Source organism: Etheostoma cragini, chromosome 5 (genome assembly GCF_013103735.1).
Source record: "Etheostoma cragini isolate CJK2018 chromosome 5, CSU_Ecrag_1.0, whole genome shotgun sequence".
In the NCBI taxonomy this organism is placed as follows: Eukaryota; Metazoa; Chordata; class Actinopteri; order Perciformes; family Percidae; genus Etheostoma; species Etheostoma cragini.
Window position 1 is genome coordinate 14,952,191 of NC_048411.1, and position 17,757 is coordinate 14,969,947.

The 17,757-nt window shown below is 41.1% G+C and overlaps 1 protein-coding gene across 2 annotated transcripts in view; it reads right to left on the reverse strand.

Annotated features, from left to right (window-relative positions):
- Nucleotides 1–403: 403 nt before the first annotated feature.
- The window catches only part of si:dkey-40c11.2 (drebrin-like protein), a 41,965-nt gene continuing 24,611 nt past the window's right edge, over nt 404–17,757 (reverse strand). Inside the window, exons 5-17 of one of the 2 annotated variants that reach the window (XM_034872513.1) lie at nt 16,150–16,293; nt 15,707–15,784; nt 15,408–15,559; nt 15,238–15,292; nt 14,169–14,243; nt 13,879–13,987; nt 12,912–13,451; nt 11,977–12,348; nt 11,706–11,804; nt 11,446–11,579; nt 10,969–11,020; nt 10,682–10,854; nt 404–480 (exon numbers count right to left, since the gene is read on the reverse strand). In XM_034872513.1, coding sequence (XP_034728404.1) covers nt 10,718–10,854; nt 10,969–11,020; nt 11,446–11,579; nt 11,706–11,804; nt 11,977–12,348; nt 12,912–13,451; nt 13,879–13,987; nt 14,169–14,243; nt 15,238–15,292; nt 15,408–15,559; nt 15,707–15,784; nt 16,150–16,293 — 1,947 coding nt within the window. In that variant the 3' untranslated portion in view covers nt 404–480; nt 10,682–10,717. Of the gene's footprint in view, nt 481–9,685; nt 10,855–10,968; nt 11,021–11,445; nt 11,580–11,705; nt 11,805–11,976; nt 12,349–12,911; nt 13,452–13,878; nt 13,988–14,168; nt 14,244–15,237; nt 15,293–15,407; nt 15,560–15,706; nt 15,785–16,149; nt 16,294–17,757 lie in introns of those variants that run through there. The other variant, XM_034872510.1, reaches the window with a different exon arrangement.

Below are 17,757 nucleotides of genomic sequence, written 5' to 3' on the forward strand. Positions count from 1 at the left end.
ACAGCAGGTTTAAGTCATCAAGTTCAGGTGTTCCTGCAACAGTGCCAGTGTGAGTGTGTGGGTTTGTGTGTGTGTGTGTGTGTTTGTGTATTGGAATGAGTTTCTCTCATTCTCGACTGCTCTGTCTCACTCCCTCTACCTCCTTACGTCTTTCCCTTTCCACCCTACTCCAAAACACACCAGGCTTAGGCAGGTGCAACCGTTTTCCTCACCAAATCCCTTGTTAACGACCCCACAACGATTGCCCAAGAGCGGTCCCCGCTAAACCAGGCTCTTCCTGCACCATAATTACATCAAAACAGAACATGTTGTGCAGTGTGAGGACTATTTATACATCCGCATCGAGAGCCAGTTTTCAGTCTTTCTGCTTTCAAGGAACATAATTCTGCAGCTACTTTGTGTTTGTGTGTGTGTGTGTGTGTGTGTGTGTGTGTGTGTGTGTGTGTGTGTGTGTGTGTGTGTGTGTGTGTGTGTGTGTGTGTGACTCGGGGTGGGTGTTTGGGGAGTAAATTGTTGGTGGTTGGCGGGGATAGTGTGATTCTCCAGGTGGCACACAGGGGCCCCAGTTGCCGCTGCCCATTACCAATTACACCAAGACTCCTACACCTGTGAAACACATTATATCTTGACCAAAGCACTAAAAGGAGGTGGTTCTCCTTTTGTCTGACAGTGGCAGACAGCTAAATCGATTTGAAGGCAATGCTATAACCCACTGTTGGTTTAAAAGGGATAATTCAGGCAAAGCCACAACTATTATGGGCCCGCTATTCATATCTTTACATGAGGCCATCACAATTTCCACACTAGCTCTGTATGTAATATGATTTCTCTCTGGTTTAAACTACAGAATGTTCTTTGTTGGACAGATTGCATAAACGTTCCACCCTCTGATGGGCAATTACACTGCCGGCCATTTATTTATTTAATACCATCACTACCATGGCAATGACGTTGTCTCATCCATACTTTCATGCTGTCATATAGCATTTTATTTTAATTCCTAAATCCCCACATTTGTAGTGGTACTTTCAAAGCATCATCAGTTCATCAACTAATGCAAACATTTGTCCACAGAAAGTGTTTAGAATATTAGCAGTTAACAATGCTCTAAATCAAAATCCTTTTATAGCTCAAAAGGTCCCTAGAACAGCTTTTAATACATAATATCAATGCATTGGGAACAGTGCACATTCAATTCCAAATCAAAACACAACCAAAATTGATCAAATTTGTTTTATACCTTAACAGAAAGTGAAGAAAACAGAACATTAGGCTGTTCAAAGGAATGGCAGTATTTGCATTTTTCTTTACAAACGCACACTTTTACTGTATGAACTGAAAAATATCCCCAGGGTGTGCTTTACTTTGAATCACTGCACTGATTTTTAGTTGCATAACCATTATTTCTGAGAACTGCTTCCCAGCTGTGTTGCATGGAGTCTACCAACTTCTGGCACCTGTGAACAGGTATTCCAGCCAAGGATGATTGAACTACATTCCACAATTCTTCTGCATTACTGGGTTCTGCCTCAAAAACAGCAAATACAAGTGTTTTGGCTTACAAGGGATTGGGCTGGCCACTCCATAACATCAATCTTCATCTGGAACCAAAACTTTGCTCACTTACTGGTGTGTTTTGGGTCATTGTCTTGTTGAAAAAGAGGCACTTCAAAAGGCATTTCTTCTTCAGCATAAGGCAATATGACCTCTTCAAGTATTTTGATGTATTGAAACTGATCCATAATCCCTGGTATGCGATAAATACACCACAGCTTCACAGTATGAGAAACATCCCCACGACATGATTTTTTGCTGATTTGTTTCTGTTTGTTTTTATGGATCTCCTGTTTTATTTTGAAATCCACTTTTTGTCTTTATTTATTTCAGAAGTTTTCTTTAAACCAATCACAATCATCATGGGCGGCAATAAGTGCCCAACAGAGTCACGGTGCTACTGGAAAAAAAAACATGAGAAGGAACTTGTTTTGGTGAAACAAGTTGTTTTAGTTGTGCAACAGAAAACTCAGATTGGACAGATAGTCTACCTCGCTTTCTGGATTTACCCTGCAGAGATCTGAGGAGCAGTTAACCATAGTTCACATAAATCCACCGGAGTTTAAAATTCTAACACAAAGAAAGCACAAGCTAACACTATCCGGGCGCAAAAGAGTGTGATCTGGCGGAATTTCTAGCAGCACCAGAGCAATCTAGGAATTGGAACATCGTGGATATAGACAATTGGGAGCTGGATCAGAATTTGAACATCAGCTGAAGCTAAACATGCACACACTAAGAACAAAACCATGTCCGATTCCAAGGCAAAACTGCACAAATGCAGATTTGGAACTACAGCGGATATCTCAAGACAGAGGAACTTAACTGACTGACAGATGAGACATTCAAGTACTTCATAATACACAGTTTAGTATATTTAAAGATTGGGGTTCCTCACATAACAGATGAAAGACAAATATGTAAATACATTTTCAGTAGTGACAGTCTGGGGTTCAGTCCACTTACAGTACATCTACATTGTGTGTGTGTGTATTTTATTTATATACAGATGCACACAGTTTAGTCCCATATTCTCCCCTATTACAAATTATTGTGACTTTAATTAGCTTTCTGTCAAGCACATTCTGATTCTTAAAATTTTAAAGCTCAATATCTACTCTCCTGAAGGCAGCTACAACCTGATAATCTTAAGATAACTAAATTTGAAGTATGACTGTTGCTACACCTTGCAATACCCTGCTGACCCACATGGAGCAGTGAGGAAAGGAGTGGAGGAATCATGGGAGGAAATGGTTTCATGGCTGAGCTGACTGTTTGAATTAGTCTATCTGAAATGGGCATCGTCTGCTAGCACTCTGACATGGTGTTGCTCTCGCCTTTGGCATGCATCCATCCCTTCAGAATGACACACATGCACACACACGCACACACATAGTCACACACAGACGCACACACTCACACTCAGACACACACGCACACAGACTCACACACAGACACACACACCGTGCATTTAGCTTGCCTTCCTCCGACCTCCCCGTTGTGTCTGACACAGCACCCATGATCCTTTGCCTCGCGGGCTGTGAGCTGTCAGAGTGACAGGGCATGAGGAGGTTGACATGTGACACTGCGAGACAGGATCAAATGTGTCATCATCTCCTCAAAGAAAGAAACAAAAAGATGAGAAACTCTTTTGCGTACCATAAGCTAATTCTTGTTTGTTATCACTGCCAGGTTTAAATTTCCATCTAATTTAATTTTGTCAGTTTCAACCAGGATTTAGCTCTTTCGATCTACAGCCGTTGTTTGAAACAAAACTCGGACCAATATGTCAATACAGTAAGGTCAATGATTACCTAATCCAAGTAGGCTGAGGTGTTAAAATAAGATCATGGCAAAAATGTATAAGATTGCTGCAGTGATCCTCTACTTTGCTGTGTCTAACTGTGTGATGTATGCAAAGCACTCACACACACACGCACGCAGGCACACACACACACACACACACACACACACACACACACACACACACACACAGACACAAACAAACACAAAGCTCTCTCTAGCTTAGTCCAGTCCGTCCTGGGCTGTCCAGGCCTTGATTGTGCTAATATACCACACATCAGCCCTTTATTGTTTCTTCCACTGTGGTAATGGAAACAGAGTCAATGTGGCACTAAGGAAGTGGTGGTCAAGGGCTGCGGGCCCCGGGCCCTGCATGGCCCCTCCATGGTTGGCATTACTTTACTCACACGCACACACGTGCAGTACTTATACAGACATACACATTATTGCGCACAACCTGTCATTCTCTCCTTCTCTGGATTTAAAACACACACACACACACACACACACACACACACACACACACAAATACAATATATCACGAGGAAGTTCCGCAAGCCGCACTGTAGTAAAAAAAACACACCGCCCCTGCTTCCCTTCAAATGGTAGGAAATCCTGGACATGTCGAGCACGTTTAGAAAAATACTTGAGGTTTTGGAGAAATTGGGATCACCTCATCTCAGAGTAACGTGATGCTAGTTATATAAAAAAATGAAGGGGTGCCCATATGGAAGCCATTGCAGACCTCGTGTATGCACGTACACATCAAAGGAACTCCAGCCCGCCTGCTAATGAGGGTGACTGTGACGTTTTTATGTTGTTATCCTACTGTGTGGCTTAGGTAATGCCTGTATAGGATGGGAGGTTTCATCCACACATTCACAGGGGGGTCTGGGTGGTATTGTTACAGCCTTAACACATTTTTATGGTCTTTTTAGGCTTTTGAATTATGGTATCAGCTCTACACATGGCAGGTAGGGTTTAGTGGACGGTTAGCAAGCTGGATTTATTTACTGAAATGTCTCACAGCAGCCAAACTGACACAGAGCAACTGGCGCTCTGTTTACAGTGAAACACCAAACACCAGTGGTTCATCTTAGCAAAGCAGAATAGAATAGAAAATAGGCTTTAATTTCCATTCTGCGCAAACCTTGTAAAATCTAAACAGAACAATAAAATTACTGTTTTTTTATTGCTCTAATGCTCCAGTGTGGCTTTCACATTTGATCTTAGTGTGAACAAAGAGATGTTAGATGCTGTAGTATTAATTGTGTGAGTGCTGCCCCTGGTAAGTATGTGTGTGACAGATACAGTGCATGCTTGCCTGTGTCTGTATACTGTATTTGTGCATCTGTGTGTGTACTTCCATGGTCCTGTGCTATCAGTCTTGGTCAGGTCCCTGCCTGTGTGTGTGAAGGTTTGTCTCTCTGTGTTGTTGCAGCCTGTGTAATCATGGTATTAATTATTAGCTGTTTGCTCTCCATCATCCACCTTCCCTGGGGCGGGCACCGTGCCTGGCCTGCCAAGGGCTGGCTCCGGGTGTCTCATCCACTATAAATCTGCACGGTTAACATCACAATTAGTGGAGCAGCAGTGTGAACCACAAATTCTTGTCTTATTGCAAGGTCAAAAAAAATTGAACTGTTTAGCTTTTTTTGCATTTAAACAAACTTTTTTGCCTTTGTTGATTTTTGCAGCTAAATGAAATGCAGTGTTGTTTTTTTTCAAAACCACTCTTGTAGCCTAAAGTCATGTACTTCAGCCAAGAAATAAACAATGTGTCCCCATGGGCTTAACCTGAATGGTGTGAGAAAAGATGTCTCACTTTTTCCCGCTTAATGTCCTTGGGCCAGGCTGTGAAATTGTCTTAACTCTATCTGATCTCATATGTGTCCTTTTCACACACTGCCACCGGCATATCTGCATCACTCACTAACACACACTATGCTTGTGTACATTTGTCTCCCTCAAATCCACCATCGGCATAGCTCCTTCAGAGATACTTGTGAAATGAATTGTCTGAGAGAAAGTCACAGCATCTGGCAGTGGTTGTGGTGCCTCAGGCAGTTTGCGTGTGCGTGCGTGCGTGCGTGCGTGCGTGCGTGCGTGCGTGCGTGCGTGCATGCATGCGTTTGTGCGTGCTTTCACTCCTGCTAGTCTTTAGGGACAGCTCACCTCATTATTGACCACTAGAACGTCATATTTATATGCTGACTGGTAACTTTGAAAACAATTTAGTCTTCAATTTGAGGTCATGATTTACTTGACAATATTTCACTATTCTTCACTAAAATGCTTCTATTTATTTCATTTTAAAAATATGAAAATGTGTACAATCACAAGCAATCCAAAACACTTAAAGTAATTCTCTGGATTGAAACAGTTTAGAAAATCTTACGATTAAACCCTATTACCCTTCATTCATCTTGGCCAATTTTGCTTTATTTGCCATTCATTGGCTACCACAACCTCTGTCATGTTTCCCATTTCTTTCAAATTCAATGACAGTCATAAAAACCAGAAAAGATTAATTTAGCATTTTATGTCAATTTACTGAATGGAAACATAAATGATCAGTATAAAGAAAAATCCAATAAACCTAAACCAGAAAGGGAGATATTTCTCCTGGAACCACAGCAGCGTTAATAAAAACCACTTATGGTTTTCAGAGAAACAACAGCATGTCATTGTCCAGGATAACGGCTTGAAGATGAGGTAACAGATTTGGACGCGCCTGTTGCTAGATTTAAAGCGGGATTTATTTATTTAATCTTCAAAATCAGGAAAATAAAGCATTTGTACAGAGTCTGTTGCATTAATTAAAACTACCAATGTTCCCCTGTGGTTTCCAACTACTTTGAAGATTCCTTCACAATAGACTGAGAGACTTAACCATTAACAAACTGGAGGCAGAAAGAAAATCTCTGTGATTGGATCACAATGCCACATGTTGGCTGATTGTGAGCGCAGGAATTGTATCATAAAAGCAAAAACCGCCTCTTGGGAATCATGTCAGGAAAAATCCCGTAGAGGAAATGCTGCCAACTAGTCTTCACCAATGATTTTTTTTTTTGCTTCAAGACAGAGAGATGATATAATCCTCTGTTCATTGTTGGGGTTGTGTGAGACTGGCCGAGGGAAATGGCTTTTTGATGGCAATGGCGGGGAAAGGGAGCTTTGCCAAACAGGGCTTCAGAAGTTAATGGGCCGGTTTTCTATGCTGACAGTAAAATCTTGGCTGGAGCCGTCAGGAGCTTGTTAGGCGTTATCTACTTCAGCGGTTTTGAAGATTAACTTTAAAGGGAAAACAGAATATGACAATGTCAAGAACAAGAGAGATGTCTAAAAGCAAAGGTTTAATCAAGACTTACACCAGATGGAATTATCACCAAGCTAAAGCTGATTTATGTTGAGGAAGCATAATAGTTTAGAGAAATTCTTCCCAGATAACAGTTGTAGCCTTGAGATCGTCTCAGAAGCAAACAGCATCAGTGGTGGATTCACATTTTGATACAGCACCAAGTGTTCCAGTGGAGTTTATATTGCCGGCGGGTCTTGTTTGATCCAGTGGATGAAATGTTGCCTGTGGTAACTATTGCCCCTTCAGAACAAAGAGCCAAGAAGAAGAGAATGAGACCCATTTTCTCAGTGAGTGCTCTTACGTACAGGTGCTTACTAACACTGATCTTTTTTTCAGCAAGGGAAGAGAAAAACAGGAGCTTCTTAAGTCTTTTAAAAATAACACTGCATGCCTGAGCTCTGCCAAACCTTTACAAACGCAGAGCACTGTGGGTACTGTAACTTTGGTAGCATTTTGGAGTGAGGAAGCTCCAACCAGGTGGTCCACTAGCACACATATTGGTGAGAATATCAGGACAGGAAGCCTTCAGGACAGATGGGCTGACCATGTCCTTCATGCTTCCTTCTACAGAACAATGAGCCAAAAAGTAAACAAGTCCCATCGCTGCATGCAGGTGCTTGCAGCTACAGCACAGCGAAGACAGAAGGCTTAACACAGAGTTATGAGACTGCTGTGGTAAGATGTTGTCGTCCGTAAACTGACACTCTCCCAAACACATAATTAATCACAAAAAAGTTGCAGTAAACTATTAGTTAGACGATGACAGGCAGGGGTTGAGGAGCGGCACGGAGAGGGAAGGCTGCCTCTGAAATGGAGGCTAAGAATAGCGGGCGTCTGTAGTTGTTTGTACATGAATGTGTGTTTCACATGTTAGTCTGTGCCCATGTGCATGTGTTTGTGGGTGTCTGTGCTTATCCTCCCCTCCAAGGTTTGCCAGAATCTGAAACCCAGCCAATAAGCCACGAGCCATCAGCAGCCAGGTCAGATTAGCTGTCTGTCGTTGGCCTTTGTGCTGATAACACTACAGTGAGTGGCACTTCCCTACCGCCACTTCACCTCGGCCGTCCCACAATTGTCAGTCCTCCACCGGTCAGATAGGGTCTGTCAGTTAAGTAAGAGATAAAGGGAAAGTCAGGAGGAGGGGGGGGGGGGGGGTTGTTCTCTGTTAGTTTAGCACCCTCGACGAAGGGTTTTTGTAACTGATGAGGGTCACAGAATGAAGGGACTGCCTAAAGACAGAGGGAAAAGGGGGAGGGAAAGTTGACTGGCACATTAGCCGGTGTCTCCCAATCCCTCTGCTTAATCTGAAGAGACAAGGGAGCTCTTGAGTTGCCGGGATGACCATGGGAACAGGGATATGGCGATGTAAGAGAAGAGGGGACACAACTGTCCAGATCAATTTGCCTTCACATTCCCTGTGCACAGATGTCCTCTCTTTCACTCACTGTTTATCTTTCTCATGCACACCAATTTTTAAAGTACATACATGGGTGTATGATTCATGTTAATGTTTTTTTTTTTAATTATTCTGCTTGTTTAAAAACTTAAATCTCTCAATCTTGCTCATTTGAGCTTCTCACGGTCTTCTCCTTGCATCCCAATTAGTCATAAGAGGCTCATCACCTTTTCACACATATCAGTGATGATTAGCCTTCTGGGATAACCTCGACAGAATAGTCTCCTGGATAGATTTAGTCAGTCTGTCAACAGGCATCAGTTCGGGAAGGTTGAGACCCATGTCAAACATTACCTCTCTATTTCAGAACAGAAGCCCATCTGCCAAACACTGTTATTCAACTGGCACTACATGAGCGTAACCTAGCCCTCACATAAATATTAAAGGTGTATGGTTAAGAAATATTAATGTCATGTTGAATCAATCATTATTACCCTAGGGGAAAATCCTGTTTGAGGTGTAGCAGCATTAGCCATTTTTAGCTTTGGAAATGTCTGGAAATTCCACTTCTAAAATGTGTGTAACAATGAGCCTCCTCTCTGCCTGTCAAAATATTTTGCCCTTTGTCCTGAGGAATCTGTTCATTTCAGAGAGCTCTCTCTCTCTCTCAATAATGTTTTCAATGAAGTATTGGAAAAGGTAATGTCTCCACCTATAGGTGCAAACACAGCACTGCAAATCACAACTTTTATGTCTTCTACCCAATGCTTTTGGGCGTGAATGCATAAGTTAAACAGTGGCGGTTGAAGTTACAATAATACTCAGTACATAATTCAAAATCCTCCTGAAGTAAAAGCATAAGTATAAGTATTAGCAACAAAATGCACTTAAAGTAATAAAAGTACCACTTATACTATTATATAATAATCATAAATATTGAGCTTGTTTTAATTACTTTGTATACTGTTGGCTAGCCTAACCTTTAATATCATATAACAATGCATTAGTAGAATATATGATACATTAATAATCTTTTAAGTAACTAATTTTGTCAGATTAATGCTTCGCTCTGAAATGTAGCGGACTAGAAGTATAACAAAGTGGAAATATGGAAATAAATATACTTCAAACTTGAACTAGTTACATTCCACCACTGACTGTTAGTAAAACTAAAGGGGAAAGTTAAAGGGGAACTATGCAGTTTCTTTTAGCTTAATTTACCTAAACTGAACAGTTTCGGAGTCATTGGAATGGTCAAATGACTGTTTTTTAAGATGAATGGTGGTCATCTCGCTCCCTCCTAGCACCTGTGAGCAGGAAAACGTTACAACAGCCTCACGTAGTATCGCGTGATATCAGGTCTTGCGATATAACAAATTGCCTCACGGCACAATGCAATGAGGATTTTTTCAGACTGTCTTCATGGCTGGGCCGGCAAAAAAGAAGCAGAAAGCTAGGAAAGCATCGTCGGAGGAAAAAAGAAAGAAAAAAAACGGCCATTACAGTTTCTGTTTGTTTAAAACCTAAAACATGAAGTATCAAACAGGAGACAAACACTTTAAGGCATTTCTAGTTTGTAGATGCTATATATTTGTAAGTTTTTGAGTAAATACAAAGAAATTACATTACATCATAGCATACAAACATACAAGCCAAGTATAGAAAAGAAGAAGATCTTTGATGTTGTTTTATACAATATTATATACAGTGCAGATTATTAAGACATTACAGAAGATTACAAAAGGAAGATTTTGTTTTTCATGTCTGTGTCGACAAAATGCTTTAATTTCTTAAAATCTAGGAAAAATTAAGATGACACATGATCACGTGTGAAAGGCCGTCACCATATGAACAAAACACAGCCTATATTAAAGTGTGATAGAGAGATACAGGTGTTGACACAGTGCCTTTTTCTTCTGCTTGTTTATCTTTTGTTAAGCTGCTGTTCTGGTCATTAAAATGTGCAGTGAGACTGTCAGTAACTAAACAGTGTGACAAAAAACTCAGGAAATACAGGAAGATGATTATAAGAGGATGTCTGATACATGTATCTTGATTAGATATACCAGTCAAGAGCAGTACAATTTTTTTTTAGCAATGTAACAAACAAAAGCAAACGGTGAGCAGAATGGGATGCTTGTTATATGTGTGGATCAAAAGGAAGACGATACACTATAAAAAATCTGTTTGTGTTTCTCACAATAAAAGCAAGTTTGTGATCCTTTGTCATTATGATCTGATCCCTCCCACCAACATTCCCGCTGTATCTCAAAAGGAAATAAGTTATTTTGGTCCAGGAAAAGGTCTCTGCTATTTTATCCAAGAAAATGAGGCTGGGTAAATTCTACATACTTGTGAGACTATTTTGTTTTTGTGAAAAAAAAAACATCAAAATAGAGAGCCACACTTTCCTTTATGCTTTCTACAAAACAGGTAGTCACATTTTTCTTTATCATTCCTACAATATAGAGAGTACAAAGTTTTAGTGGGAGGATTAAGGTAAAAAAAAAAAAAACATGCACAAATGTGAGGGGAGATGGCATCCCTGAGTGTGTGTGTGTGTGTATGTGTGTGTTTGTGTGTGCTAGTGTGTCTCTGCCTGCCTATATGGTCTCAACATAATTGGCAGGGAACAAGCCTTGACGGCCATCTTTGCTCCATCCCCTCCACCAGGCTTTGTCCACCCTTTCCACGTCCTTGATGATGTCACCAGGCTCAAAGGAGATCTCAGATTCGTCCTCTGTAGGAAACACAATATAACATGGTGAAGACCCACTAATCACGGTGTAATTACTGTAAGTGGAGGCACTTTATGTGAACATGCATGGCGATTATCCTCTAAATGGCAGCTTACCTGCTTGGTAGTCATAAAGAGCTCGGACGCAAATTTGTCTCTCGGCTAAAACCTGGATTTGAAAAGGAAGACAGAGTCAGACAAAGGCTGTGATCATGAAATAGATGTCTTGTTGAACTAAAATTAAATGGGTGACATGTTGGTGGCATTGTACTTTATTTTAAATGCCACATACACTGTCCTGCTGCAGTGAATACTCACTGGTTAGATTTTTTTATGAAAAAGTATGTTTGTGTAAAGATCTACATCTTCATGGGGAACCAATGAGCTTGGGGCTAAGAGCCACATTTCAGTACTTATTTCAGAGATTTTTGTGGGATTTTTTGAACTAAGAAAAAAATATGATGACTATATACTTGTCCTTTAAACCCAAACAAATGTTCAACAAAATTTAGTTTTTAGAATTCCAAAAATTCAATTTTTGGACTAACAGGCTTGGTGCGAGACACTGTGCAAGTACAATAATTAATACGGTACCTCTTGTCCATTTTCTGAGATTATCTGTTCCTTATCCTCAACAACGTCATCCTCCTCTGCCATGCCATGAAGATCATAGCAGCCGGCCAGCTCTGGTGAGCTGAATTCTGTGTCAGATGGACTCAAAGATCGCTCTGAGGAAGAGCAGTCGAAAAATCATTCATCAAAGTTCAACCAGCTCAGACAATAAGTGTTTTAATGTTTTTTCACTGAACAATGCTACTTTGTGCAATACTTTTTGAATTAATTTGTTGCCAAACCTAGGTCATTCTCTTCCTCTGTGTCCTCTCCATTTGTAATCCCATTGGTTGACAGGACGACAGACTCGTGTTTGATTACTTGACAAATTTGTTCGGCATCTGAAAGGAATGGTTGTGATCTTTTATCATTGTGTAACATATCAAATTTCTTTTTGAACTTTTAGAAAGCTACAGTGCATCATTTGAAAATAAATAGAGTGTGATAGTGTAACAATGCATTTTAAACATGTCTGCATGTCAAAATAACAGGACACAAGAACAAGAAGGCTACCAGCAACTGCTGACTCAGGAAACTCAGCAGGCTCGGAGTGGTCCTGACTGCCTCCTGATTGGTCATTCTCCTCTCCATCTTCCTTTTCCTCTTCTTCCTCCTGCACCACCTCCACCAGTTGTGCATGCTCAGTATCCTGTTTTAATCCCTCCTCCTCTTCCTCCTTGTCCTCTTCCTTCTTCTTTTCCTCCTCCTCTTCGTCCTGCTCTCGTGCCTCGGTCTGGACTGGTTCTGTGGTCACAGTGCAAGGCTCTGGTTGTGTTTCAGCCATCTCCACATCCTCTTCCTCGTCCTCCTCCACCAGTACAGCCTGCACTTTGTAGGCAACGTCTGAGACCAGCTCAGTGTGCATCTGAGTGGATATGTTGAGGTCTGTTGGGTGGAAAATTATATAATTAAAAAAACAACTGTGAATTTGATAAGCTTACGTGTTGTAAAAGAGCCCGCGAAGACTGTGTATGCCTGTAGTAGAATAACTGAACTATAAAGCATGCAAAAGTTGGGTTCTCTTGGTGCATATTTCAATAACGCTTGGCATGACTAAAAGTATGTGGTTGCTTTGGGAATACTTAATTGTGACTGGACTGTACAATATTCTGAGCTCTGTTATTTCTGTGTAACAGGACACCGATTCATAGTTCCTGGCCTGATTTACACAGTCTGGAGTATGTGGGAGTAGTTTTTTGGCAAAAGCACCTAAGTCACTTTAACCTGTAATACAAAAAATGAACAACCACTACTTAATGTCAAACGATCAATGTCTTTGTCAAAGCAATAAGCAGAGTAACATGCTTATCTTCACATTGCACAGTCACCGTGATTTTGTTGTTTTAGCAATAATGACATGAGCTCTGCCGATTACCTCTAAACGGAAAGAAATAATAATATTGCATAATTACATCGCCATATAACTAATGTGTCCTGTTCCACCCTACCTGTGTTTGGCTGTGGTTTCTCTGGAAGAGGAGCTGTTGGAGCATGTGGAACTACACCAGGCTCGAAGCAGAAAGCAGAGTGCTCTGAATGGATTGGTGTATTAGGGGGCGAGGCGGGCAGGGCCTCTGAATGTGGCTGAGAGAGCTTGTTATTTACTAAACTGGGGGACAAGGAAACCAAGAGAGTAGGGGAGGCTGGAGGTGCAGAAGGTTGTGTGGGTGACGGTGGTTTGGGCACAACAACAGCCTGCTCTTGGTGGTAAGTTTGTGGAACGCTGGGCAGCGCCGAGGCTGGAGGGGCAGGCCGAAGAGGTGATGTAGGCTGGGACATGGGGGCTCTGGGCCTTTGTGGAGAGGTGACAGGGCGGAAATCGGGGCTTGTGGGGGGCGACGTGGCGCGGTAGATAGGGGAACGAGGACCCCGGGAGAAGGGGGAGACCAGGGGTGAACTGTAAGGGGAGGATGATGTGCTCTCCTCTGTTTTAGAGAAGATGAAGGCTGTGTCTGTCAGGCTGCGCTGGTATCGTCTGAATGGTTTGCCTGGAGAGAAATAAAAAAGTGTGTGAGTAATAAAATATATATATATATATATATATATATATATATATATATATATATATATATATATATACACATCATTATAACACAACACAAATATTATATTTATTTTTCACCTCTACTACATAAGCTCTGTATGTAACGTAGTGTTATTCCTGTCTCCATGTCTCTATTAATTGTGACGTTAGACAACCAATCACAAACATTACTAGATATTGGTAGAAGCACACTGCATGCTTATTGGCTCACTGACGCTGATCAGAATTATTCCTTAGGTATTGAACTTGGGTATTGATTGACGTGGCATTTTTTGATACATTGATAAAGGCAATTCGGTTGCCTAAAAAGAATGGAATTCAGTACCCTACACATGGTAGCATTACTCTTGGATTGAGCTACTGGTACATACCAGTGCGGGAGGATCCGGGGCTGGTGGGACTTTGTGCTGATGATGATGAAAGCTGCCTGAAGAACTCCCTTGGGTTCATGGAGCGCTGGGACACTAATGCCGCTGCCTCCTACAGGTCAAGTTCCGTGCAGAAGATATTTAATGATTAAACAAGCTGTTTAGGTTTTGAAAAAATCTAGCATTCAAATGGGAAACATGTGTTCCTTTCAGGTTTTTGATGAAGCACTAATTCAAAGCACTATGCAGTAATGTTTGCTGTATGCGTTTATAGAAGTCTACGATTCACTTACTGCTGCTTTCTCTATAGACTCACTCCTTCTAAGACGAGCCCTCATATCTTCCACATGCTCTCTCTGCTCCTGATCCTGTAAGTGCAAAAAACACAGCGCGCACACACACACACACACACACTATTGCTTCTAATCACTGTAATTAAAATAGAACAATTTGAGTAGATGACAAAACACTTGAGACTTATGTGTTTTGACATTTACCCCTAATTAATTATACAAAAAAATCAGTGCACTCTGACTATGGTAAAGAAAGCAGTACCTTGCTTCAGAAATGCCCTCACTATACACACGAGTATAACCGTGTAAGTAGTTTGCACTCATAAACAGGCTTAGGGACAGCCTTAAGTTTGTAACCCATAGTAAGGAACCATGGTCATACATACATCCCTCTTTCTCTCCTTTACAATAATGTCAGGTGTCTTGGCTACAATTTGAAATCACATCATTTAGTCTTGCAGTTTGAACGTGGTAGCCACAAACCTTGAGTGTTTGTGTGTCTTGTGTGATTGTCTTATATTATTCAGTATGATTGTACGTCAAAGTCTTGTCTTGCTATTTTAAGAGACTTATGCATAGAAATCATTCAGAGTGCGTGTGAATGACTTGTTTGGCTTTAGGTGTAAAATAATCTTATCAATGATATAGTCCTTTAAAAAAGGCATTATAAACAGAATGATCAGCAGTGGGTACACAGTCTACCTTTCCCTATAAATTTAAATCAGTCCACTGTTTGGTCATGTAGCAGTAAATCCATTAGTCCGTGCCCATTAGCAGATGTTGTGGCAGACACTAGCGGCCCCTACATGGATTGAAGGGTCAGTCATATTGTCTTTAGAAACAATTACAGTTGTAGAATCAGACCTCTCACAGCCTAAGGTCAATTCAGGTCTTATGTGGGGTTTATTGAGTTCAGACAAGTCTGATTAAACTGCAGAGCCAGAAGCCAGCAGGCCAGGTTCCATTGAAAACAAGGTAAAACTCATGAAAACATGGCTTGACCACATTGCATCATTTTACATTCAAAAGCATTAAAACTCTTACTAGATGAGAAAATCTTTTCACCCACCCATCTGAATTTCTCTTTTTTGCGCAGCTCTTCTTCTTGCTCTGCCTGTTTTCTTCTGCAAGACAGGCAAAAATCAATTATTAGTGCATTAGGTCTACACGTTCTTCCAAATCTGTTCAAAATAGAGCCAGTGGAGGGCACTATTGACTAGAAACAGACATCACACCTACCTCTGCTCCTCAATCATCTGTAGCTTCTCATTCATCTTTCTGTCTCTCTCTTCTGCATCCCTCCGCTCCTTTGAAATTCTTTCTCTTTCGAGGCGGCGTCTTTCCTCTGCTGCTCGTCTTTTCTCCTCTTCTTTCCTCTCTTCCTCTTCACGCTGACACACACAACGGGAAACAATGGAAGAATATATTATACTTTAGTTTTGCTTTCAAATCAAAAATCTGTAAGCAGTAAACATTCCAATGAACTATATTTTAGCCACTCAAATTTGGCCAAATCGAGGGAGGCTGCTCTTGCGTACCTCTGCACGTGCCCAGAAGGAGTCTCTGTTTATTCGTCTCATCTCCATTGCAGCATTCGTTTTTCTGTAGTTTGTACCCTATGAGAAAAAGGAATAGTGAAGACAGAGCCACACATTCTTTGCATTTGTCACTAAATTGCATGGTTTTCAGTGACTATACTTTAAAACCTTTTCAAATGTATTTCATTATTTCAATCAGCACGGGTGAATTAATACACCGGAATCAAAAGTAAAACACTGAAGTCACTGAGAATATAAGTTTCTACCTTACATTGTGTTGCAATGTGTACATGAAAGTCTCTGTCTATGTCTAATGCCTTTGGTGTATAATGACAATATAGGCATTCTATTCTATTCTTTTCTGTTCTACATTGTGTTGCAATGTGTACATGAAAGTCTCTGTCTCCATCTGATGGGAAGATGAGGTATTGCAGTGGACTCACCACTAAGTCCTCCTTGTCTGCAGACCTGGAGCTCCTTCTCACCCACTGTGTAGGAGTATGGGCCTGGGCCTTGCTGAGCTCTGCTCTAATCTTCTCCTCTGTCACATCCTCCACTTTTTCTGCACTGATGAACGCATGGGCTTCCTGAAACAAGGAGGTCAGGGAATGACAAAAAAAAAGGCAAGATGAGTAAGACAAATGCAAATTTAATCCCCCTTTACAAACTGCCATACACACACACAAACAGAGCGAGAAATCCATACACAAGTACACACAGTTCCTCTGTTGGTTTTGTCTTGGTCTGACTTGGAGTTATGCAAACTTGAAGGCAAACTGTTGTGCAACTGCTTCAGTTTTAAGGATTGTTCGAGAACCAAAATACTCCTTGGCTTTAGAGTGAGGACAGGAATGCATTGGTTTGGATGGTTATGGATGGCAGAGGGAGGACGGGAAAAAAAAAATAGGCAGTGAGAGAGGGAAAGTGAGTGTGAAAAAGAGTGTGAAAGCATGCATTTTAACATAAAGGAATTAGTGAGAGGCCCTCACTTACCATGCAACAGTTTCTCAATACCTGGAAGTTAAGCTTATGGTGGATTAAGAAATATGACAAAAGACTATTGATAGATCATAATCAAAAACCATAGAACCAAAAGACAGTGCTGCTGCTATTTCTATGATAAATTTAGGTGTTAAACATGAGCTGAACCCATGCATGCACACAGGGATTTGTATGTGGCCAGGACCTCCGAGTAATTTCCATGGAGAGTAAGAGTCCAGGCTTGTTGATGGAGGGCCAGGTCTGTCAGCCTCCAACAGGAAACCACAGCTTTATCCGAGTGACAATGCTGACACTGACACTGAACAGAGCATTCACTATGACCTATAATACATGTCAGTACACTGTATAATCCATATCACTCTAGCTGTCACTGCCAACTGCACACACACACACAGACCAGACAAGCAGTCCACAGTACTGCCCGGGTTGCTGGGAAAATCATGGCAACAGACAGAACCATAATCTACAACAAAAGCTTCCAGTAGCGGACAATGTTTGCCCATTAAAGCAGCCTTATACTGTATTTAAATAATCACTGGAAGTACAAAACCTACAGGGTTAGCAATGGTATCACCTAAACTTAATGGTGGCTCATATAAAAGCAGTAGCAAGTGGATATTATTTAACACATACAGTTCAGACAGCTGTGTGCATGTGACTTTAACAGTCTGGCAAACCTATTGTACATTAAACAGCTAACAGAACAGTTTGCTCTCAGGAAAAACTGCGTTCTTAGAACTAGAGTGTTTGAGACTTCTCATTCTCTCACCTTCCCTTCATTGTTTTTTCCCTCTTCTTTTCAACCTGTTTCAAACACATAGGATGTGTTTTGCTGTAAATCAGAAAGATTTAGCAATTTATTCTATGTGAGCTCATAGTCTTGCTTCAACAGTAAACTGCTGTATTTAGGCAAACGTGATTTTAATTGATTACCCCCCTCCAAGCCCTAGATATGTCGATGGGAAAATCCCAGTATTGCGTCCATGTGGGGTGTTCCAACCAGCCATCTTTTTTAGGATTGGTGGCATTGGGCATTGATGACCTTGGCA